The 26,868-nt window shown below is 43.2% G+C and overlaps 1 protein-coding gene across 2 annotated transcripts in view; it reads right to left on the bottom strand.

Moving 5' to 3' along the window:
* Positions 1-26,868, bottom strand: part of LOC143806159 (H-2 class II histocompatibility antigen, E-S beta chain-like) — a 287,273-nt gene that overhangs the window by 8,097 nt on the left and 252,308 nt on the right. For both annotated transcript variants that reach the window (XM_077286171.1, XM_077286169.1), the window contains 3 exons: positions 9,669-9,956; positions 5,484-5,597; positions 5,363-5,395 (listed from right to left, as the gene is read on the bottom strand). In XM_077286171.1, coding sequence (XP_077142286.1) covers positions 5,363-5,395; positions 5,484-5,597; positions 9,669-9,956 — 435 coding nt within the window. The remainder of the gene's footprint in view (positions 1-5,362; positions 5,396-5,483; positions 5,598-9,668; positions 9,957-26,868) is intronic.

The following is a 26,868-nucleotide window of genomic DNA, read 5'->3' as shown; positions in this document are numbered from 1 at the left end:
GCTCAGAGGACACCGCCATATGGTGCACAATTTTCCGCTCCCGCAAACGCCGATCGATCTGAATAGCCAAGGACATTGATTCATTCAGACCAGCAGGCGTGGGGAACCCCACCATAACATCCTTAAGGCCCTCAGAAAGACCCTTTCTGAAAATTGCTGCCAGGGCACACTCATTCCATTGAGTAAGCACAGACCACTTTCTGAACTTCTGACAATACATTTCAGCATCATCCTGACCCTGACATAGAGCCAGCAGGATTTTCTCTGCCTGATCCACAGAATTTGGTTCGTCATAGAGCAATCCAAGCGCCAGAAAAAACGCATCTACATTAAGCAATGCAGGATCTCCTGGCGCAAGGGAGAATGCCCAGTCTTGAGGGTCACCACGCAACAAGGAAATAATGATTTTTACTTGCTGACTAGGGTCACCAGAGGAGCGAGGTTTCAGAGCAAGAAACAGTTTACAATTATTCTTGAAATTCAGAAACTTAGATCTATCCCCAGAAAACAAATCAGGAATTGGGATTTTAGGCTCTAACATAGGATTCTGAACTACATAATCCTGAATGCTTTGTACCCTTGCAGTGAAATTATCCACACAAGAGGACAGACCTTGAATGTCCATATCTACACCTGAGTCCTGAACCACCCAGAGGTTTAGGGGAAAAAAAAAGGCAAAACACACTGCAGAGAAAAAAAAATGATCTCAGAACTTCTCTTATCCCTCTATTGAGATGCATTAACACTTTGTGGCCAGCTGTACTGTTATGGACCTGGTGGTAGGTGCACCTGGAATGACCTGATAGTCAAACTGCAAAAATAGAGCGAGCTCTGGGAAGTGGGAGCTCTGCTGACCGCAACCCTAATCCTATTATCACACACACTAGAATTAGCCGTGGATCGTGCCTGACTCTGCCTAGACGACTCTTCACAGCCTGGGGCGTAACTACCCCTAAAGAGAAATATAGCCTCACCTTGCCTCAGAGAAATTCCCCAAAGGAAAAGGGCAGCCCCCCACATATATTGACTGTGAGTTAAGAGGAAGGCACAAACACAGGAATGAGACAGGTTTCAGCAAAGGAGGCCAGACTTACTAAATAGACAGAAGATAGATAAAGGGATCTTTGCGGTCAGCACAAAAAACGACAAAAAGCCACGCAGAGTGAGCAAAAAACCCCCGCACCGACTCATGGTGCGGTGGTGCCACTCTGCAACCCAGAGCTTCCACCTAGCGAGACAATATCATGATAACCAGCTGGACAGAAACTTAGCAGGTACTCACAAATATATTCAGCACACAAATGAACAACAAATGAGCTTAGCAGGGACTTAGCTTCTGCTGAAGTAGACAGGTCATCAGGAGATCCAAGTGAGATCTGAACCAGTACTGATACATTGACAGCTGGCATCAAGTAACGATCTGAGCAGAGTTAAATAGAGGAACCAGCCCAGTCCTAAACGATGCAGCTGAGGAAGCCACTTCAAGACCAGCAGCTCCACTTTCAGCCACCAGAGGGAACCCACGGACAGAACTCACAGAAATACCATTCCTGACCACAGGAGGGAGTTCGAGAACAGAGTTCACAACACCTGTGCTTGTGTCCCTTGTTAACATGTGTAGCCTTGTGTCAGTCTCCCTTGCCCACTAGTCCCCTTGTGCCCTTCTCCCCTGCCTTCTAGCCCGCATGTGTCCCCTTGTGCCTGTCTTCCTTGCTCCCTAGCCCCGCTGTGTCACCATTGTGCCTGTCTCCCCTAGCCCCCTTGTGTCCTTCTCCCCTGCCCCATAGTCACCATTTGCCCGTGTCTTTCTCACTGCACCTGTATGGAGGGGCTGCATTATACTATGGGGGGGGCTGCATTATATTCTATGGGGGGTTACATTATATTGTATGGTGGGGCTGCATTATACTTTTGTGGGGTGGCTGCATTATACTCTGTGGGGTGGCTGCATTATACTATATGTGGGCTGCGTTATACAGTATCGAGGACTATGGGGAATACATTATACTATATGAAGAACTATGGGGTGCATTATACTATGAGAAGTGAATTGTACAACATGGATGACGATGGCGGTGCATTATACTATATGGAGCACTATGAGGAGTGTATTATACTATATGGAGGACTGAGCAGTGTATTTTAATATATGGAGGACTATGAGGAGTGTATAATACTATATGGAGGACTGAGGAGTGTATTATACTATATGGAGGATTATGAGGGGTGCATTATACTATATGGAGCACTATGAGCAGTGTATTATACTATATGGAGGACTGAGGAGTGTAGTTTACTATATGGAGGACTGAGCAGTGTATTACACTATATGGAGCACTATGAGGAGTGTATTTTAATATATGGAGGACTATGAGGAGTGTATTATACTATATGGAGGATTGAGGAGTGTATAATACTATATGGAGGACTATGGGGAGTGTATTATACTATATGGAGGACTATGGAGAGTGTATTATACTATATGGATGACTATGAACTGTGCAGTATATTAGATAGAGGACTTTGGGGGTGCATTATATTATAAGGAGTACTATGGGGGTGCATTATACTTCTTATATGGATCCCCATGACTTCTATGTAAGCCCCTGATGAGTATAATGGTTTATTTTATAAATTACATAACAATGGCAGTACGGGGGACAGATATATACCTTATGGGGCACCGAATAGTTACGCCACTGCGATCACACTATACAACTTTGCAATAAAGCTATAGTGTGCGAAATGAATAGGGAAAATCTGAATTTGGGTGGAAAATATTTTTGCATGGTTGGGGGGGCCCCATTTGAAAGTTCGCATTGGGGCCCATAACTTTCTAGTTACGCCACTGTACAGAGGGCTTTCTGCCATCCACCAGGCAGATCAGCTGATTGCCATTTCTTGTTACTAATGTAATGTGTTACATGCAAATTTCATTGCTGACTTTGGTGAAGATTTAACTTTTTTTCACAAGAGATTTGCTTTGGATTTGGAAATTTGCCAAATGCTCATTATTACGGCAATTTATTTATTTTTTATGCTGTGAATGAATGCAGCTTGTTAAAAGCACATTCACTTCTATTATCCTGCACTTTGTTGCAGTATTTAGGTGCAGATTCCGGAACCAAATGTTTTAAAAAAATATCTGAAGTGTGAATCCACCCAAAGAGTTTTTACTTTGGGCGGATAAAGTGACCCGTCTGGATCTCCGCAGTTTATCACAGCCACCTTCTATTGTACAGATGATGCAGGTTACTAACACGGCAGGAGTAATTGGTCGTCTATTTTAAGGGCAAAGATGAACATTGGTCCTACAGATCTGTAAGGAAAGTGTAATCTGATATGTGAATTATAACAGTACTGTATCTGATATATCACTTTGATGGGGAACGTGGTATTCTGTCTATAAACAATCTGAATGTTTCCATCAGGAGTTTTCCTCTGTTTACATTTATGGGGAAGTTGGAAGAAAACGATCAACTGAACAAGCATTAAAGGGTGTTGGACGCCATTACAGGGGTACTGAGGTCCCAAGCATTGACTTAACTACGACCTCAGCTCAAATATATCCCTACTGTAATGTGAATGATTCTGATTGTCATTCAAAGGTTTAACTATAAAGTAGGTTATGAATCTTCAAGAAAACATCTAATATGCGCTGTCACGTCTAATATGTAAGATCATTTTTGATAATCCATCAATAACTTATCAGTGGAAGTTCAACCAATTGTCCCCCGAAGTTCTCTAAAAGCACTAGGAGAACATCAGAGCCCATCGTGAGGCTTTCATGCCTTTCTTTTACTTCATTCATTATTTCTAATGTTATTTTTTAATTTTACAACATATTATATTTATTTATACCTGACTATTATTTACGACTGTATCTGAGATTAGCAAGAAAATGTGCTGTCTATACTGCTCCATATACAGATCACTAACAACAGCCATGGTAGCAGACATATATATCACTGTTACTAATAATCAGTATACAGAGACTACAGGAGATGTCATTTCTACAGCGATCTATCTTGACATAAGAAGTCTCTCCAACGTCATGGGATCCCCATCACCCATATGAATGTAGAAGCCTAAGGGCTCATACTCACGTGCGAGAAACTCGGATGAGTCTCGCTTGTTAATACCCGATGCTGCTGCCGGCACTCAGATCGGAGCATGCAGCCGCATAGGAATACATGCAGCCGCATGCTCCGCTCCTGAGTGCCGGATGCAGTCCGGATGAACCCTTAGGCTGCGTTCACACAATGAGCTTTGGTGATTTTTTAATGTTGCAGACACTTTAGATCATAATATGTAAAGAAAGTATTCATGTTTACTTTGTTGTGTTTTCTTTCATTATGTACAGTGTATGCTTGTTTTATTACATTTGTTTTTCTGGAACATTCTATGTAAAATTCTGTCTTTTTGATGCTGATGACTCCAGGTTTTATGATTGCAGATCTCTTGTGGCATTATGTGTGATAATTTATCACTATTGTTGATTAATTCTATTCTGTTTTCCTGCAGTATTTCCACTGCTGCTGGTGCGGTAATGCATCACCATCCACTGACATTAGCAAATAGGTGGATGGTGAATAAGGGAAGCGAAATATGCCAATTAGCAAATCTATTAATTAGTCCACCCCCTTTCAACACTAGTGAAACTAGTGAAGGGTATAAATAGGTCGGGGGATCATACACCTGATGAAGGTTGGATAGCCGAAATGCGTTGTGTTTTTATTGCAATTTTTATTTAATATCCAAAAGCTCTTATATTCCTTGATTTAAATATTTTATTAATGCAAATAACTCTATCAAACAGGTTTTTTTTTTATAACCTTGGTATGATAGAGTGGGAGCGCCCATATCTTGTCTTTTTACTGTATCTACTTTGCGGGAACTGTAAGATGATGCATTTTTGACACAGTGTGAAAAACTCACCAAAAGCTCATCTTGTAAACATCAATATCAGACCATTGGGAGTTAGGCATCCCGCGTCAAGTCACCAGAAGTACATCGTTTATGGAGCTGGAACACCACAGCTCTGTACACTGTGTAGAGGCCGTTCTGCAGCTGAAGTGTATAGCGGCAGAGCTGCAGTACTGAGAACGGCCACTACACAGCGCACAGAGCTATGATCCTCCAGCAGCCGCGCCAATGGGTGTCAGCTGATCGGTGGTGACTATAGGGTCAGACCATCACTGCTCTGATATTACTGACCAATCATAACATTTTCCCGTTCTACTATTCATCATTACACAGATAAGATTATTATAGCTTATTAAAGTTATAGAATAAGAAAGAAAAACTTTCAGCATTTGACAATATATATATAAAAAAAAACAACAACAACAAAACAACTTACGCTCATTCTGATGTCCAGGAAAGGAAGCTTGCACTAAAAACAAATAAATAATAATGAGTGCTTTTTATTACCCCTTTCTATTATAGATATTATAATAAACTGTTACACTAATTTCTATTACCTTTTCTTCCTCTCATGTAGATGACAAGACCGACGATAAAGAATACCAGTCCTAACACAATTCCCACAATCCCGGTTGCCATCTTGTTTTTAGCTGCATCTGATGACTCAGGGTCTAGAAAATAAAATGGACCAGTCAGTACTAAAGTGAAGTGCACAATGTTACCGAATATGGACTATTCTCCATTTTATAAACCATTCCTGATATACAGGTCCTTCTCAAAAAATTAGCATATAGTGTTAAATTTCATTATTTACCATAATGTAATGATTACAATTAAACTTTCATATATTATAGATTCATTATCCACCAACTGAAATTTGTCAGGTCTTTTATTGTTTTAATACTGATGATTTTGGCATACAACTCCTGATAACCCAAAAAACCTGTCTCAATAAATTAGCATATTTCACCCGGCCAATCAAATAAAAGTGTTTTTTAATAACAAACAAAAAAACCATCAAATAATAATGTTCAGTTATGCACTCAATACTTGGTCGGGAATCCTTTGGCAGAAATGACTGCTTCAATGCGGCGTGGCATGGAGGCAATCAGCCTGTGACACTGCTGAGATGTTATGGAGGCCCAGGATGCTTCAATAGCGGCCTTAAGCTCATCCAAAGTGTTGGGTCTTGCGTCTCTCAACTTTCTCTTCACAATATCCCACAGATTCTCTATGGGGTTCAGGTCAGGAGAGTTGGCAGGCCAATTGAGCACAGTAATACCATGGTCAGTAAACCATTTACCAGTGGTTTTGGCACTGTGAGCAGGTGCCAGGTCGTGCTGAAAAATGAAATCTTCATCTCCATAAAGCATTTCAGCCGATGGAAGCATGAAGTGCTCCAAAATCTCCTGATAGCTAGCTGCATTGACCCTGCCCTTGATGAAACACAGTGGACCAACACCAGCAGCTGACATGGCACCCCACACCATCACTGACTGTGGGTACTTGACACTGGACTTCAGGCATTTTGGCATTTCCTTCTCCCCAGTCTTCCTCCAGACTCTGGCACCTTGATTTCCGAATGACATGCAAAATTTGCTTTCATCAGAAAAAAGTACTTGGGACCACTTAGCAACATTCCAGTGCTGCTTCTCTGTAGCCCAGGTCAGGCGCTTCTGCCGCTGTTTATGGTTCAAAAGTGGCTTTACCTGGGGAATGCGGCACCTGTAGCCCATTTCCTGCACACGCCTGTGCACGGTGGCTCTGGATGTTTCCACACCAGACTCAGTCCACTGCTTCCTCAGGTTCCCCAAGGTCTGGAATCGGTCCTTCTCCACAATCTTCCTCAGGGTCCGGTCACCTCTTCTCGTTGTACAGCGTTTTCTGCCACATTGTTTCCTTCCAACAGACTTACCATTGAGGTGCCTTGATACAGCACTCTGGGAACAGCCTATTTGTTGAGAAATTTCTTTCTGGGTCTTACCCTCTTGCTTGAGGGTGTCAATGATGGCCTTCTTGACATCTGTCAGGTCGCTAGTCTTACCCATGATGGGGGTTTTGAGTAATGAACCAGGCAGGGAGTTTTTAAAAGCCTCAGGTATCTTTTGCATGTGTTTAGAGTTAATTAGTTGATTCAGAAGATTAGGGTAATAGGTCGTTTAGAGAACCTTTTCTTGATATGCTAATTTATTGAGACAGGTTTTTTGGGTTATCAGGAGTTGTATGCCAAAATCATCAGTATTAAAACAATGAGGCCATGTGCACACGTTCAGGATTTTTAGCGTTTTTTTCGCGTTTTTTTGCTATAAAAACGTGATAAAAACGCGAAAAAAACGCTAACATATGCCTCCTATTATTTACAAGGTATTCCGCATTTTTTGTGCAAATGTTGCGATTTTTTCCGCGAAAAAATCGCATAGCGGAAAAAAAAGCAACATGTTCATTAAAAATGCGGAATTGCAGGGATTCCGCACACCTAGGAGTCCATTGATCTGCTTACTTCCTGCACGGGGCTGTGCACACCATGCGGGAAGTAAGCAGATTATGTGCGGTTGGTACCCAGGGTGGAGGAGAGGAGACTCTCCTCCACGCACTGGGCACCATATAAGTGGTCAAAAAATAAGAAATAAAATAAAAAATAGTCCTATACTCACCCTCGATGTCCCGCGCAGTGTTCCCGCCTCACCGCTGCACGCTGCCGTTCGGTTCCTGTAGCTGATGTGCGGCGAAGGACCTTGCCGATGACGTCACTGTCCTGTGATTGGTCGTGAGCGGTCATGTGACCGCTCACGTGACCGGACCGTGACGTCACGGAAGGTCCTGTGCGCACACGCCAGCTATAGAAAGAGGAACGGACGCCGCTGAGGAGATGTCTGGGTGAGTATAAGCATTTTTTTATTTTTTTTATTATTTTTAACATTCTATCTTTTACTATAGATGCTGCATAAGCTGCATCTATAGTAAAAAGTTGGTCACACTTGTCAAACGCTATGTTTGACAAGTGTGACCAACCTGTCAGTCAGTTTTCCAAGCGATGCTACAGATCGCTTGGAAAACTTTAGCATTCTGCAAGATAATTACGCTTGCAGAATGCTAAAAAAACGCGAAAAAAACGGAAAAAAAACGCAAAAAAAAAAATGCGGATTTCTTGCAGAAAATTTCCGGTTTTCTTCAGGAAATTTCTGCAAGAAATCCGCAACGTGTGCACATACCCTAAAAGACCTGACAAATTTCAGTTGGTGGATAATGAATCTATAATATATGAAAGTTTAATTGTAATCATTACATTATGGTAAATAATGAAATGTAACACTATATGCTAATTTTTTGAGAAGGACCTGTAGCAGTTATTGACTGACGTGTTCAGTCTCAGTAATGCAGTTACATGTCTGGTCTGGGCTGATCTGTGCATTTTGGAAAGTGCCATCTTGAGGAATTTGTCTAGGGATGTAATGAGCATTTCAAACCCACAGATGTTTCACAAAAATATGTAATATTGGGCCATGGAAATTAAAAATTAACTTTTTTTTCCACTAAAATGTTTTAGACCCAAGTTTTTAATAGGGATAATAGGAGAAAATGGACAGCACAATTTGTTACACAATTTCTCCTGAGTACGTCAATTCCCTAATATGTGGTCGGAAACGACTTTTAAGGCACAGTGCAAAGCTCAGAAGAAAAAATATAGTTTTTGCTACACTTTTAATTTATTTTTTTATAGTTGTTCACTGAAGGGGTTAAATAGTGTGACAGTTTTATAGATCAGGTCATTTTGGAAGTGGTGATATCAAATATGTGTACTTTTTTGCTTATTTTTAATTTGACATAAATATACGTATTTATTGGTGTAATATTTTTTTTCCGTTGTTTATTTAAAAATATATATTTTTACAGATTTTTTTTTCCACTTCCTTTTACGTTTTTACAAAGTCTATGGGACTTTAACTTTTATTACTCTGATCACTCAATGCATTATACCTGTCGGTGACACACTAGCAGAACGCCTATTAGACCCTGCTCCTGGCATGGTCTAACAGGCTACGTAGCTGGCATATCCAGAGGTAATTTTTTTTCTACCTCAGGTTGACATGAAAACCATGGTCAGCCGGCGATTACGTCACTGGGTTGCTGATGGGGTGGGAGAGGGAGCCCAGGAGACCCCTCCCACCCTTATAAAAGCCCAAAGCAATCTATGCTCTGCTGGTGTTACCGAGCTCTTCCGGATGAGATATCCTGGAGCTCGGGGAAACACAGCCATCCCCGACCACTCGTCCTGTCACTATCTCACAATATGTTGTAATAATCACTACCATTTTCTTTTTTTCAGTCAGTCATAAAAATGATTGCTGAAAATAAATCTGCAAACGCTGATCACATATAGTTCTTGTCTACAGATAATGGTATCTACAACTGCTGCAGACTCCACATTTACCTTACATACAGTATGGTGTCTATGACTAAGCTTGGGAATGAAGATGGCGGCATATGTATGATAATTATACAAGAAATACTGGTATTTTTTAGATTAATAATTCTTCTTTGGTAAAATAGAAATAGTCACATGTGGCCCTGCCTCTCGGATTCATACATTTTCTGATGAAGTATATGTGAATGTGTTTCCTTTATAAGGGATGATCTGGTTTGGACAGCCCCTCGACGTACTACAGGTTCCCCCAGTGACAGGAAGACCACCAAGGGAATAAAAATGATACCTGCAATATTATAAAAAACATATATCTTACGCCAGTTTACTCGGTGCGGGGCCTTCAGACTCTTGTGATGAACCTCGCAGGTAAAAGTGTCGCCTTTCTGGATCTCGGTCTCCAGCATCACCTCCATCTGGTACGACCAGTCGCCATTATGATGGGGCTCCGTGAACTCCACCTGCTCCGTCTGCTCCTGGTCATTCCGGTACCACTTCACCTCGATCTCAGATGGAAAGAAGCCATAGACATTGCACAGCAGGATGTGCTGCTTTGTGTGCGGACGCTCATACTGACTCATCAAGGAGATTTTGATTTTAGGTTCAACTGTAAAAAAATTAATAAATGCAATAAAATTACTAAATAATCAAATGAAATCACCAAATCACATTCCGTATAGAAGAAAGCTCAGTGCCACAGTCCTCACCACTAACAGGATCACGAGCTCCACACAGTTATGTAGTACGGCTTATAGAATGAGGTACAACATTCATGGACGGATAGGATCAGATCCTGAGAAGAAGCCTCTGTTACAAATGAAGCTTCTATATATATAATTGCCTACGGGGTACTTCCGTCTGTTTGTCTGTAACTTCCGTAATGGAAATCCCGGGTCGCTGATTGGTCGCGGCCGGCTTCGACCAATCAGCGATATTGGGGCGGGAGTTAAACACTGCTTCACTTTTTACTATTGATGCTGCCTCAGAATTCATTCGGCTGCTTCTGTCCTGTGTCACATCATCAATAAACACTAGTGACCCAGTGCCACTGGCAGCCATGCATGCCCAAGCCATCACACTGCCTCCGCCGTGTTTTACAGATGTGGTATGCTTTGGATCATGAGCTGTACCACGCCTTCGCCATACTTTTCTCTTTCCATCATTCTGGTAGAGGTTGATCTTGGTTTCATCTGTCCAAAGAATGTTCTTCCAGAACTGTGCTGGCTTTTTTAGATGTTTTTTTAGCAAAGTCCAGTCAAGCCTTTTTATTCTTGATGCTTATGAGTAGCTTGCACTGTGCAGTGAACCCTCTGTATTTACTTTTATACATGCAGGAAATCGTGAATAAATCTGGTATGGTGAGTGAGGAATTCTGCTGAATACGAAGCCCAGGTAGCTGGTGGGATGGTACCATTGATCATTGTCGGCTCAATGGAAAGCCTTACGTATATCCGAATGCTCCTTGAATATCGGGTGACATACCTGAGGGAGATAGAGCACCTAAGACTGGAACGACTGCAGATTAATAAACAGCTGCAGGACACAAGATGGCGGCCGCCTTCAACCCAAGGTAAAGGGAAAGAAGGGACCCTACATATAATGGAAGTGCTGTTAGCCAAAGACAGCCAGCAAGAAGACGCATCGGTAATTTAGTAAAACAAGGATGCTGAGAATCTGCAAGTGGCAGTTCTACTTCCAGTACAAGGCTGATGCACCTGGACAGTAGCCCCTGTGATATGCTAGATGGGTCAGACCTAGACCAGACAGTAGGCTGGACTGTAAGTGGGTCTCATGTCCGCACCAACTGTGTGAGGCGGTCATGGAGAGAAAGGTCGAGTGAAGGGGCGTACTTGAAAAATGTGGAGACTAAAAAGGGTCTGGTGACACAGACGGGTTGTGACTTAAGGGCTGAAGTTCAAGGCCTACATACTGACCGCTGGGGCGGTGGAGGCCTAACAAGGGTATGATACTGAATGACGTCCAAAACCGACTGAAACGGTTCTGTCGATTGGTAGGACGAGGTAACATGCGTGATCGGTCTCGAGACCCCTGGTATATGACAAGTGTTCAACCCCACAAGTTTGAACAGAGGAGGAGTATGTTAGACAGTGACCGACATTGTTGTGACTGGCCGGTATGTCTCGCAGAGGAGGGGAGTCCTTTGTGCTGTAAGCTAGTAATGTTGCTCTGGGGCCTGTAGTTCTACGAGCTTTGTTTTTGTTTTAGAGGGGGCTTACAGGGTTAGTCGGAGAGCTGGGCGGGACTGGCTAACCACACACCTCCCGTCTATGGGGGTGGTTTCAGCTACATAATGTGACTATGTCTTGGTCACAGGGTTCTAGGTTGTAAGGTCCCGAAAGAGGACAGGCCTGTCTGTTGTAAGGTCCTATAAGTGGACAGACTTCCTGAATAACACATGGAGAGGCTATGTACCTGAAAGGCCCGTGTGCTGGAAGGTCCTATGAGTGGACAGACTTCCTGAATAGCACATGGAGAGGTCGTGTACCTGGATGGTCGCTGTGTTGGAAGGTCCCACGTGGGGACTGGATTCCTGAAGAGCACAGGGTGAGACCATGAGAGTGCAGAGTCTGTGACGGTACTGCATTGGGGAAGCTACCGATCTTCTGAGGGTCTGGACTGTCAGGAATGTCCTGGTCGCAAGGATGGTGATCCCAGTAAGGCAGCTTACCTGGGAAAGAGGACTGACAAGGAGTCAGTGTGTGGAGCAAGACCTCCTGTAAGGTAACTCCAGAGAAGGGGGTTATGGTATCAGCAGACAAATAACTGCTATTGGAACAGACTGTTAGTGCCTATTGTGTTCCGTGGACATTAATGAACCTTTCGGCGTGCGGTCACAAATGGTAACTGGACAAAGAGGTTCGGCATGTTTAGGGACTGCAAGTTAAAGCCATTTACTATGAAGTTCTGTGGACTATGTGTTAAGCCTTTGATACATAACATGGCCTCAAGTGGTTTATGAGTGCAAAAATAAACCGCATAGCCTGTTTGCAGTGAGAAAACGTTACTGTGTGCTTTAACCCCTTCACCCCCAAGGGTGGTTTGCACGTTAATGACCGGGCCAATTTTTACAATTCTGACCACTGTCCCTTTATGAGGCTATAACTCTGGAACGCTTTGACGGATCTTGGCGATTCTGACATTGTTTTCTCGTGACATATTGTACTTCATGTTAGTGGTAAAATTTATTCGATATAACTTGCGTTTATTTGTGAAAAAAATGGAAATTTGGCGAAAATTTTGAAAATTTTGCAATTTTCCAACTTTGAATTTTTATGCCCTTAAATCACAGACATATGTCACGCAAAATACTTAATAAGTAACATTTCCCACATGTCTACTTTACATCAGTACAATTTTGGAACCAAAATTTTTTTTTGTGACGGAGTTATAAGGGTTAAAAGTTGACCAGCAATTTCTCATTTTTACAACACCATTTTTTTTTAGGGACCACATCTCATTTGAAGTCATTTTGAGGGGTCTATATGATAGAAAATACTCAAGTGTGACACTATTCTAAAAACTGCACCCCTCAAGGTGCTCAAAACCACATTCAATAAGTTTATTAACCCTTCAGGTGTTTCACAGGAATTTTTGGAATGTTTAAATAAAAATGAACATTTAACTTTTTTTCACACAAAATTTATTTCAGCTCCAATTTGTTTTATTTTACCAAGGGTAACAGGAGAAAATGGACCCCCAAAGTTGTTGTACAATTTGTCCTGAGTACGCTGATACCCCATATGTGGGGGTAAACCACTGTTTGGGCGTATGGCAGAGCTCGGAAGGAAAGGAGCGCCATTTGACTTTTCAATGCAAAATTGACTGGAATTGAGATGGGACGCCATGTTGCGTTTGGAGAGCCCCTGATGTGCCTAAACACTGAAACCCCCTACAAGTGACACCATTTTGGAAAGTAGACCCCCTAAGGAACTTATCTTGATGTGTGGTGAGCACTTTGACCCACCAAGTGCTTCACAGAAGTTTATAATGCAGAGCCGTAAAAATAAAAAATCATATTTTTTCACAAAAATGATCTTTTCGCCCCCAATTTTTTATTTTCCCAAGGGTAAGAGAAGAAATTGGACCGCAAAAAATGTTGTGCAATTTGTCCTGAGTACGCTGATACCCCATATGTGGGTGTAAACCATTGTTTGGGCGCATGGCAGAGCTTGGAAGGGAAGGAGCGCCATTTGACTTTTCAATGCAAAATTGACTGGAATTGAGATGGGACGCCATGTTGCGTTTGGAGAGCCCCTGATGTGCCTAAACATTGAAACTCCCTACAAGTGACACCATTTTGGAAAGTAGACCCCCTAAGGAACTTATCTAGATGTGTGGTGAGCACTTTGACACACCAAGTGCTTCACAGAAGTTTATAATGCAGAGCCGTAAAAATAAAAAATCATATTTTTTCACAAAAATGATCTTTTTGCCCCCAATTTTTTATTTTCCCAAGGGTAAGAGAAGAAATTGGACCCCAAAAAATGTTGTGCAATTTGTCCTGAGTACGATGATACCCCATATGTGGGTGTAAACCATTGTTTGGGCGCATGGCAGAGCTTGGAAGGGAAGGAGCGCCATTTGACTTTTCAATGCAAAATTGACTGGAATTGAGATGGGACGCCATGTTGCGTTTGGAGAGCCCCTGATGTGCCTAAACATTGAAACTCCCTACAAGTGACACCATTTTGGAAAGTAGACCCCCTAAGGAACTTATCTAGATGTGTGGTGAGCACTTTGACCCACCAAGTGCTTCACAGAAGTTTATAATGCAGAGCCGTAAAAATAAAAAATCATATTTTTTCACAAAAATGATCTTTTTGCCCCCAATTTTTTATTTTCCCAAGGGTAAGAGAAGAAATTGGACCCCAAAAAATGTTGTGCAATTTGTCCTGAGTACGCTGATACCCCATATGTGGGTGTAAACCATTGTTTGGGCGCATGGCAGAGCTTGGAAGGGAAGGAGCGCAATTTGACTTTTCAATGCAAAATTGACTGGAATTGAGATGGGACGCCATGTTGCGTTTGGAGAGCCCCTGATGTGCCTAAACATTGAAACTCCCTACAAGTGACACCATTTTGGAAAGTAGACCCCCTAAGGAACTTATCTAGATGTGTTTTGAGAGCTTTGAACCCCCAAGTGTTTCACTACAGATTATAACGCAGAGCCGTGAAAATATATATATTTTTTTTTCTCAAAAATGATTTTTTAGCCCCCAGCTTTGTATTTTTACAAGGGTAACAGAATAAATTGGACCCCAAAATTTGTTTTCCAATTTGTCCTGAGTACGCTGATACCCCATATGTGGGGGGGAACCACTGTTTGGGCGCATGACAGAGCTCGGAAGGGAAGGAGCGCCATTTGGAATGCAGACTTAAATGGATTGGTCAGCAGCCGTCACGTTGCATTTGCAGAGCCCCTGATGTACCCAAACAGTACAAACCCCCAACAAGTGACCCCATATTGGAATCTAGACCTCCCAAGGAACTTATCTAGATGTGTTTTGAGAACTTTGAACCCCCAAGTGTTTCACTAAAGTTTATAGCGCAAAGCCGTGAAAATAAAAATTCTTTTTTTTTTTCACAAAAATGATTTTTTAGCCCCCAGTTTTGTATTTTCACAAGGGTAACAGGATAAATTAGACCCCAAAAGTTGTTGTGCAATTTGTCCTGAGTACGCTGATACCCCATATGTGGGGGGGAACCACTGTTTGGGTGCATGACAGAGCTCGGAAGGGAAGGAGCGCCATTTGTAATGCAACCTTAAATGGATTGGTCTGCAGGCGTCACGTTGCATTTGCAGAGCCCCTGATGTACCCAAACAGTACAAACCCCCCACAAGTGACCCCATATTGGAAACTAGACCTCCCAAGGAACTTATCTAGATGTGTTGTGAGAACTTTGAACCCCCAAGTGTTTCACTACAGTTTATAACGCAGAGCCGTGAAAATAAAACATCTTTTTTTTCCCACAAAAATTATTTTTAGCCCCCCAAATTTTTATTTTCCTAAGGATAACAAGAGAACTTGGACCCCAGAAGTTGTTGTTCAATTTGTCCCGAGTACGCTGATAACACATATGTTGGGGTAAACCCCTTTTTGGGCGCACGGGAGAGCTCGGAAGGGAAGGAGCACTGTTTTACTTTTTCAACGCAGAATTGGCTGGAATTGAGATTGGACGCCATGTCGCGCTTGGAGAGCCCCTGATGTGCCTGGACAGTGGAAACTCCCCAATTCTACCTGAAACCCTAACCCAAACACACCCCTAACCCTAATCCCAACGGTAACCCTAACCACACCCCTAGCCCTGACACACCCATAATTCTAATCCCAACCCTAATCCAAACATAAATGTAATCCAAACCCTAACCCTAACTTTAGCCCCAACCCTAACTTTAGCCCCAACCCTAACTTTACCTCCAACCCTAACCCTACCCCTAACCCTAACCCTAAACGTGACTGAAATACGTGGCACTGAAATACGTGGCACTGAAATACGTGGCACTGAAATACGTGGCACTGAAATACGTGGCACTTAAATACGTGGCACTTAAATACGTGGCACTTAAATACGTGGCACTTAAATACGTGGCACTGAAATATGTGATACGTGGCACTTAAATACGTGGCACTGAAACACGTGGCACTGAAATACGTGATACGTGGCACTGAAATACGTGGCACTGAAATACGTGGCACTGAAATACGTGGCACTGAAATACGTGGCACTAAAATATGTGGCACTGAAATACGTGATACGTGGCACTGAAATACGTGATACGTGGCACTGAAATACGTGGCACTGAAACACGTGGCACTGAAATACGTGATACGTGGCACTGAAATACGTGGCACTGAAACACGTGGCACTGAAATACGTGATACATGGCACTGAAATACGTGGCACTGAAATACGTGGCACTGAAATACGTGGCACTGAAATACGTGGCACTATGACTGTCAGAAAATGTTCATTAAACGGTTAGGGGTGAGGTTAGGGGTAGAGTTAGGGTTAGGGTTTGGATCCCTTTATCACCTTGATGGTGGTGGGTGGCTTTTCAGTGTGTTTTCTGTTTTTTTTCGATAAAAATGCATGCGTTTTTAACGCAAACAAACATGTGCTTAAAAACGCAAGAAAATACTGCAGGTTGTATTTCTGAAAATGAACGCATGCAGAAAAAAACCGCATGCGTTTGAAAACGCGACCAAACGCGTACAAAAAAACCGCATGCGTTTTCAATGTTAAATATAGGGAAAAAACGCATGCGTTTTTTTGTGCAAAAAACGCTGCAGACAAAAACGCAAGTGTGAAACCAGCGACGCTTTTTATAGCAAAAAAGTTTTTGCGTCTCCACATTTTGAGACCTATAATTTTTCCACATTTTGCTCCACAGAGTCATGTGAGGTCTTGTTTTTTGCGGGACGAGTTGACGTTTTTATTGGTAACATTTTCGGACACGTGACATTTTTTGATCGCTTTTTATTCCGATTTTTGTGAGGCAGAATGACCAAAAACCTGCTATTCATGAATTTCTTTTGGGAGAGGCGTTTATACCGTTCCGCGTTTGGTAAAATTGATAAAGCAGTTTTATTCTTCGGGTCAGTACGATTACAGCGATACCTCATTTATATCATTTTTTTTATGTTTTGGCGCTTTTATACGATAAAAACTATTTTATAGAAAAAATAATTATTTTGGTATCGCTTTATTCTCAGGACTATAACTTTTTTATTTTTTTGCTGATGATGCTGTTTGGCGGCTTGTTTTTTGCGGGACAAGATGACGTTTTCAGCGGTACCATGGATATTTATATCAGTCTTTTTGATCGCGTGTTATTCCACTTTTTGTTCGGCGGTATGGTAATAAAGCGTTGTTTTTTGCCTCGTTTTTTTTTTTTTTTTTCTTACGGTGTTTACTGAAGGCGTTAACTAGTGGGGCAGTTTTATAGGTTGGGTCGTTACGGACGCGGCGATACTAAATATGTGTACTTTTATTGTTTTGTTTTTTTTATTTAGATAAAGAAATGTATTTATGGGAATAATATATATTTTTTTTTTTATTATTTATTTAGGATTTTTTTTTTTTTTTTTACACATGTGGAAATTTTTTTTTTTAACTTTTTAACTTTGTCCCAGGGGGGGACATCACAGATCATTGATCTGGCAGTGTGCACAGCACTCTGCCAGATCGACGATCTGCTGTGCAGGGCTGCAGGCTTACCAAGTGTCTGCTATGAGCAGACACTCGGTAAGCCACCTCCTTCCCTGCAGGACCCGGATGCCGCGGCCATCTTGGATCCGGGACCTGCAGCCAGGAAGGAGGTAGGAGACCCTCGCAGCAACGCGATCACATCGCGTTGCTCCGGGGGTCTCAGGGAAGCCCGCAGGGAGCCCCCTCCCTGCGCGATGCTTCCCTGTACCGCCGGCACACCGCGATCATGTTTGATCGCGGTGTGCCGGGGGTTAATGTGCCGGGGGCGGTCCGTGACCGCTCCTGGCACATAGTGCCGGATGTCAGCTGCGATAGTCAGCTGACACCCGGCCGCGATCGGCCGCGCTCCCCCCGTGAGCGCGGCCGATCGGCTATGACGTACTATCCCGTCGAGGGCCAGATAGGCCCAGGTCACCTCGACGGGATAGTACGTCTAAGGTCACAGAGGGGTTAATCCCGTTGCCAAGCGAGTGTTCCCCAATACATGCAGTAAGCGCTGCCTCACAATAGTTTTATAGGTAGGAAGGTAGCATTTATTTTAGCTTAAAAAAAAAACCTGTTATCGCCCGATAATTTCTAGTGCATTAGGGGAGCGTACGTCACATCTTTGGTGGTGTTCATTTTTCTTTTGTAAAACATAATTATTTCCATCTGATAAATTTATAGGGAGGGCATTAGTGTAGTGAACATTTAATTTTATATATATATATATATATATATATATGTATACATACAAACTTTTTTTTCCCCCATCTGATTTTTCTTTTCATTTTTTTTCTTATCTACATTTTCTCTCTACTTTTTTTTTCCTCTGTTTTTTTTATAATAAATTGTACCCTATTACACAAGCCCTACACATTACACGTGTAAAAGGACCACTTCCACACACATCCCCGGGGTTTGGGGAATAAAAATAAAAATGGCCCATTCGTCAAGAAGACGCTATTCACCAGAGGAGGCTTACGCCTTCCTTGCATCCGATACGGATTCAGCCAGTGAGGAAGAACCCACATTCCTCTATTCCTCCTCATCTGAGGAAGGACCCTCAGCAAGGCGCCCTAGGACTCAGGCAACTCCTGCAGCAATCGATCCCAAATGGATTGCACCCCCTGAAAATTATCAGCCTGTCATTCCGGATTTCATTGGCAACTCAGGAATCCAGCCTGACACCACTGGCCTCACTGAAATTGAGTTCTTCAAATTCTTTTTCAGTGATGAAATAATAAATGTTATGGTGACCCAGACAAACCTGTATTGCTCAACAATTTTTCACCCAAAATCCCACGTCATCATATGCTAGAGGGACTCCTGTAACTGCAGCAGAGATGAGTCATTGAGGAATTGTGTTGCATATGGGCATAATAAAAAAAAACAGAGCTTCAGCAATACTGGAGTAGTGATATTCTCTACAGTACACCAGTATTCCGCATGGCCATGGCAAGGAAATCGTTTGAAGTGATCGATAAATTTTTGCATTATAGTGATAATGTACAGTGTCCTCCCCGATACGATCCTAAATTTGATAGTCTATATAAAATTCGGCCAGTGGTTGAACACTTCAGCAGAAAATTTGCTGAGGCATACACACCCCAGAGGGACACTGCTATTGATGAATCTCTCGTTCACTTCAAAGGGAGGCTAAAACTCCAACAATAAATGCCCAGTAAGAGGGCCAGGTACGGAATACAGCTGTACAAACTGTGTGAGAGTATCTCAGGGTTCACCTACAGATTTAGGGTCTACGAGGGGGAAGGACACCCAGATTAACCCCTTTGAATGCCCCCCCATCCTGGGGGTAAGTGGGAAAATTGTGTGGGAATTGCTGCACTCACTGCTGGATAAGCGTTATCACGTCTACATTGATAACTTTTACGCTAGCATCCTGGTCTTCAAGACCCTCTCTGCCAGAGGTACAGCTAAATGTGGCATCATGCAAAAAAAAAAAATCAGCGCAGCCTCCCTAAGCCGCTAATTGGGCAAACGCTGAGAAAAGGCGAAAGCAGCGACAACATGCTGGTGGTCAAGTGTAAGGACAAAAGGGATGTCCTTATCTTGACCACCATACATGGTGACAACAGCACCCTTGTCACTGTTCGTGGGACCACAACACAAGTCCCAAAGCCAAATTGTGTCTTGGATTACAATCGGTACATGGGTGGTGTAGATCTCTCAGATCAGGTACTCCAACCATACAGTGCAATGCGAAAAAGCCAAAGTATGGTACAAAAAAAATTGGCCGTGCACATTGTACAGATGGCACTGTACAATGCTTCTGTGCTGTTCCGATCTGCAGGCAATACAGGGACCTAGCTTCAGGAGGAAGTCATCAAGGCCCTAATGTTTGGCACTCAGGGAAGTGAGGGCCCCAGTACTTCTGAATCTGATAGTGCCCGTATTGTCCCAGGTCAACATTTCCCAGGACAGGTTCCCCAAACAGCGAGTACAGGACAATCACAAAAACGGTGCAGAGTATGCTCCAAGAGGGGAATCCGAAAGGACACAACTTACTATTGTGAAACCTGCCCTGAGAAACCTGGCCTTTGCATTAAGGATTGCTTCAAAGCGTACCGCATTTCCACAAATTAATTAAATTAGTTTATACCCTGTTGACAACACACTTTTATAATCTGATGTACCCTGCACATCTTACACATAATACCACATTATAAATTCATAACCAAGTAAAACCAAAAGCATTATAATCCTAACTATAAAACTATGCCTCTAGATAAATTCCTTCAGGGGTGTAGTTTCCAAAATGGGGTCAATTGTGACGGATTTCCAATGTTTAGGCACATCAAAGGCTCTTCAAACGCAACATGACACCCGCAGACCATTCCATCAAAGTCTGCAATCCAAAAAGTCACTCTATTCTGAGCCCTGAAGTGCGCCCAAACAGTAGTTTTCCCCCCACATATGGGGTATCGGCGTACTCAGGAGAGATTGCACAACAACTTTAGTGGTCCATTTTCTCCTTTTACACTTGTGAAAATAAAAAAATCGTTGCTGAAAAATCATTTTTTTGGGGAAAAATTTTCACTGCTCTACTGTCAGGAACACCACACTGCACTTGCTCACAGAGCCAGTGCGCGTGTCCTGAGCAAAACAAACTGTGCTCAAAGATACCTGTGGAGCGGGGCAGCAGTGGTGAAGATGCGTGCTTCAGACAAACAGGACCTGAAGCACATGAGTGTTGGGGGCGTGGCCTAAGCTCCAGAGAGCTAGCAGCTGAAGGAAAACTCCTAGAAGGGTAACTACTGGACAAAGTTACCAAAGGGCATAGACAGGGACGTAAACCATATCAGGCCGGGGTCAAAGCATGAGATAGCACTACAGTATCAAAGGATTAGACAGGAAAGGATAGAAAGGATAGTCAGGACGTAGCAAGAGTTCAGTAAACCAGAATGGGCAATAGACGGTACAATAGGGACAAACTGTAACGGAGTAACAATAGCCAAGCCAGGAGGTCAGAACCGGAGATGACAATAGTACCAAAATGTGAGACAGAACAGTGTGAGCGGACAGACCAGGTCATACACAAGAGGCAAACAAGCAATGCAGTAAACATGCAATCAGGGGGTTAAACACACAGTCAAAACAACAGTATAGCTATCAGGGAATCCTAGTATGGAGTGAGTATAAATACCCCTCCCAGATCCAAAGGAAGGCCAGTAAAAGTTAACCCTGAAAGAGCAGGACATTAACCATGTCCTATACCATGACATCTTCGTTCTAAACTTCTGTGAAGCACCTGGGGGTTTAAAGTGCTCACCACACAGCTAGATAAGTTCCTTGAAGGGTCTAGATTCCAAAATGGGGTCACTTGTCGGTTTTTTCCAATGTTTAGGCTCATCAGGGGCTCTTCAAACACGACATGGCGTCTGCTCTCAATTCCAGCCAATTTTGTGTTTAAAAAGTCAAAAGGTGCTCCTTCCCTTCTGAGCCCTGCCGTTTGAACAAACAGTGGTTTTCCCTCACATATGGGGTATCGGCGTACTCAGGAGAAATTGCTCAACAACTTCAGTTGTCCATTTTCTCCTTTTACATTTGTGAAAATAAAAAGTTGTTGCTGAAAGATTATTTTTGTGACTAAAAAATTAAATGTTCATTTTTTTCCTTCCACGTTTCTTTAGCTGCTGTAAAGCACCTGAAGGGTTAATAAACTTCTTGAATGTGGTTTTGAGCACCTCCAGGAGTGCAGTTTTTAGAATGGTGTCACTTTTGGGTATTTTCTTTCATATACACCCCTCAAAGTGACTTCAAATGTGATGTGGTCCCTAAAAATATTGTTTTGTAAAAGGTGTTGAAAAAATGAGAAATAGCTGGTCAACTTTGAACCCTTAGGATAAATTCACATAGGGCTTTTTTGCTGCGTATTTTTGCTGCGTATTTTTGCTTCTTTTTTATGCTAATTTTCAGCTGCTTTTTCCATTACCAGCAAAGCCTATGAGATTTCAGAAATCTCATGCACACACATTGGTTTTTTTGTTTGATCAGTATTTTGTACTTTGCAGCGTTTTTTGGACATAGAGCATGTCACTTCTTTCTGCGTTTTTGCTGCGTTTTTTCACCCATTGACTTGAATGGGTGTTGAAAAAAACCCAGGTATCATTATTTGCTGCGTTTTCGCTGCTGAAAATCCAAGGACATTAGCATGGACAAAGAGAAAAAAAAAACGCACTAAAAAACGCATCAAAAAACGCACCAAAAACACACCTAAAAATGTATTTTTTACACAGCTTCTTTCCTGCCAAGATTATCAGGTTTTGCTGCAGAAAAAATATGCAGCAAAAAAGCCCTGTGTGAACTTACCCTTATAACTTCCTAACAAAAAAAAAAATTTGGTTCCAAAATTGTGCTGATGTAAAGTAGACATGTGGGAAATATTATTTATTAACTATTTTGTGTGATATGACTCTCTTATTTAAGGGCATAAAAATTAAAAGTTTGAAAATAGTAACATTTTCAAAATTTTCACCAAATTTCCATTTTTTTTATACAAATAAATGCAAGTCATATCGAAGAAATTTTACCGTTATCATAAAGTACAATATGTCAAGAGAAAACAATCTCAGAATCACCAGGATTCGTTGAAGTGTTCCAGAGCTATGACCTCATAAAATGACAGTGGTCAGAATTGTAAAAATTGGCAGGGTCAGAAAGGTGAAAACAGGCTGGGTCGTGAAGGGGTTAATATTATGTTGGTCTGTGGGGATAATATTTAATGGTTTGGAAAAAATAGAAGTGGCTTTACTAAGCCTATTTTTACTATTCACATAAAAAAAAATCATAATTTTCAATATCACTAGGGTTTGTAGAATCCATGATGTATAAAGTATTAGTTGTACTATTGCACAATTGTGTGGGATTTTAAACATCTTTATCATGCTCAAAATCCCACAACTCGCAGTCTGTCAGGAGCATCACAAATTTTTTTTAATTGCCACAGGGGTGATGTTAGTTCGTGTAAAGTCCATGCACTTGAAAAAAATACAATTGAAATGTGGTGGAGACAGATCCAGGACCCTTCACATGAAATGGGGTATTCTTAGTATCGGGACTCGCTAGAGAATATGGGTATGATTGACCCAACTTACATTCATGACCGCGTATCGCCAATATAGGATCCTTTTCGTAGGTAATCTTCAGCCCCAACTACCCTGCTCCCCTTAGCAATTCCGTTTACCCACCCTAGAAATTCACACAAACACATTACCGTATATACTCGAGTATAAGCCGACCCGAGTATAAGCCGACCCCCCTAATTTTGCCACAAAAAACTGGGAAAACTTATTGACTCGAGTATAAGCCTAGGGTGGAAAATACAGCAGCTACCGGTGAATTTCAAAAATAAAAATAGATGCTCCATACCGTTCATTATTGCCCCAAAGGAGGTTCCATATAAAGCTGTGCCATATATAATGCTCCATACCGTTGATTATTGCCCCATAGATGCTCCATATATAGCTGTGCCATATAGAATGCTCTGCACCGTTCATTATGGCCCCATAGATGCTCCATATAAAGCTGTGCCATATATGCTCTGCACTGTTCATTATTGCCCCATAGATGCTCCTTATTAAGCTGTGCCTTATATGCTCTGCACTGTTCATTATTGCCCCATAGATGCTCCTTATAAAGCTGTGCCCCATATATAATGCTCTGCACCGTTGCCCCATAGATGTGCCATATAAATCTGTGCCATATATAATGCTCTGCACCGTTGCCCCATAGATGTGCCATATAAATCTGTGCCATATATAATGCTCTGCACCGTTGCCCCATAGATGTGCCATATAAATCTGTGCCATATATAATGCTCTGCACCGTTGCCCCATAGATGTGCCATATAAATCTGTGCCATATATAGTGCTCTGCACCGTTGCCCCATAGACGTGCCATATAAATCTGTGCCATATATAGTGCTCTGCACCGTTGCCCCATAGATGTGCCATATAAATCTGTGCCATATATAGTGCTCTGCACCGTTGCCCCATAGATGTGCCATATAAATCTGTGCCATATATAACGCTGCTGCTGCTGCAATAAAAAAAAAAAAACACATACTCACCTCTCTTGCTTGCAGCTCCTCAGCGTCCCGTCCCGGCGTCTCTCTGCACTGACTGATCAGGCAGAGGGCGGTGCGCACACTATATGCGTCATCGCGCCCTCTGACCTGAACAGTCAGAGCCAGAGGACGGGAAGACTGAGCGGCGCCCGGCGGGTGGAACGTGGACAGGTGAATATAAAATACTCACCTAGTCCCGGCGCTCCTGGCGCTGTCCCTGCCTGTCACACTGTCTTCGGGTGCCGCAGCTCTTCCTCTGTCAGCGGTCACTGGCACCGCTGATTAGAGAAATGAATTTGCGGCTCCACCCCTATGGGAGTGGAGTCCATATTCATTTCTCTAATGAGCGGTCCCACGTGACCGCTGAACAGGGGAAGAGCTGCGGCACCCGAAGACAGTGTGACAGGCAGGGGGAGCGCCAGGAGCGCCGGGACTAGGTGAGTATGCGACACGCTCTCTCCCCCTCACCCGCCGACCCCACCGCCGACCGTGACTCGAGTATAAGCCGAGAGGGACACTTTCAGCCCAAAAATTTGGGCTGAAAAACTCGGCTTATACTCGAGTATATACGGTAATTTCTTTTGGATAATTTGGCCACAGCGTCCATTTTATTAACAATTACATGAATAACAACATGTATACCATTGTAAATGTAAAAAACCTTGAGGGGAGGGTTCTTGGACCTAAAAAATCTGGCTCATAATAGGCAGAAAGCCTACCACAAAAATTTTAACCAAAAAACACTTATTTACCCTCAGCCGTAACCACCAGCTCGAGGGCACCATGTAACCCGTTTCGGGCAAACAAACCCCGAACCTCCCGAGGTAAACTCCCCGTCCAGAGCCCGTAACAAAAGCCAGATCAACCCTATAAGCATCATCGCCAAGTCCAAGAACCCCACCCCCCGCCACACACGAACAGCCCTGACCACCTCAGGCTCGTGAATGCCCCACCACCGCCATAGCCCTTTCGACTCCTTCCTGTAAACCAAGCGCCCACAAATCCATACCAATGTCATTGAGATGCACTCCGTCCTCACTCCAAAAATTACCGACCCCGGACTCCAGTTCAAAATGTCTCACTGCAATACCTCCGTTCCGAGACACAAAGCTTGCCACCGCCCTATTCAGCTTCACCCTGGCCCTATTAATCCCCTTATGAGAACGGGCCTCCCGCCACGTCCGCCGTGGCACAATGTCCGACCAAACCGTCATTACACCAGGAAAAGATACCCACAGTCTCAAAAAAATCGAAACGGATATCCCGGATCAGTTCCCTCACTGGTTTTGCTCCTAAATCATTACCTCCAAGATGAACCACCACGATGTCCGGGGGGCAATCCAAACGGGCGGCGCGGGAAAATTCCGACAACAACCTACGCCACAACATACCCCGAAGACCCATCCATCGAATGACCACGGCATCCCTACCAAAACCCAATTGCCTACCATTCGGCCTAGCATCAGCCCGGAGGGCACCCCAGTAAACGAAAGAGTGTCCAACAATCCAAGCCAAGAAGGGGGTCTGACCTGGAAAACATAACAACAATTAACACTACGCAAAAACTTGCCCCAGCATCGTGGACTCAATGTCGAACATAAGACATATAACGATTTGAACTCCATCTGCCTATTCTCTTAATCACATCCGGACCCAAGCCCAAACCATCGGCTTCGGACACGGCCCCAATTCTAAATGAGTGTGACCCGAAATTATCCGGGGACCCAAACCTTTCTTCAATATGGCTACAAATTGGAAACGTGACAGAAAATCCCCTTTTTGGTGTTGTAACAAAGGGCCTGACCTAACCAGGCACAGACTCCAATATGCTTCCAAACAGTGTTGAGGGCACATACCGCTACCAGCAACCCTTCCCAACACTACCTTCCTTCCCCTACCCAGCTGATCAGTCTTTGAACGCCTGATCCAGAAGACGATACCGCCATCCCAAAAATCCACATCTTCCGCTAGAAGACCACCCGCCTTGCCTTTGCTCGGGGAAACAAACTCTCCCAAGCGCAAAGCGCCAAAAAATGCCAAAGAAAAGGCCAACCGAAACAGTACCGCCTCGAACTGAGAACAACAAATGTTCCCTAAAGCCGCACCTAACCGCTGCAACATCCCAAAAGAAATGGGCCTGCGCTTATCAAAAGTCACATTGCCTTTCCTAAAACCCTTCAATGCCTGTCTTATCATGAAATCCTTCGTAACATCCCTTAACCCCTGCAACTGAAAACCAAAAGCTAAACCTGCAATAAACTTGTTCAACCTTGACACAGACCAACCCCACTCCACTACCTTACCTATCAGGGCCAATAACGCCAATGCCCTATCGCTGTCGGACTTGACCGAGCCGCATTGGGCCAACCAACCTTCCCACATACCCCATGCCCCTGTATACTCTGACCATGTCCTGCTCGACACGGAAGCTTGGATCAATTGGCCTCCCCGTCCGCAACAATCTAATACAGATGCGAAGGACATCCTGCTCCAGTCGCCTCCGACTCTGGTGCCAACTCCCGGAATCGTTCCCACTGCAAACGAGACAAAGCAGAGTAGAGTTTTGAACCCCTGGCACGTGCACCGCCAAAATCCATGCATTCAAATCCAAACACTTCAACACCAACTCCCTAACCAGCCTAATTACCGGGGGGGAGGAGGATGATAGGCTGTTGATCACGGACACCACACTCGAGTTATCACAATGAAAATGGACCCG

This window comes from Ranitomeya variabilis, chromosome 2 (assembly GCF_051348905.1).
Source record: "Ranitomeya variabilis isolate aRanVar5 chromosome 2, aRanVar5.hap1, whole genome shotgun sequence".
NCBI lineage: Eukaryota > Metazoa > Chordata > Amphibia > Anura > Dendrobatidae > Ranitomeya > Ranitomeya variabilis.
Note: the sequence above shows the minus strand (reverse complement) of the source record. Positions and strands in the feature narration are given on the sequence as shown.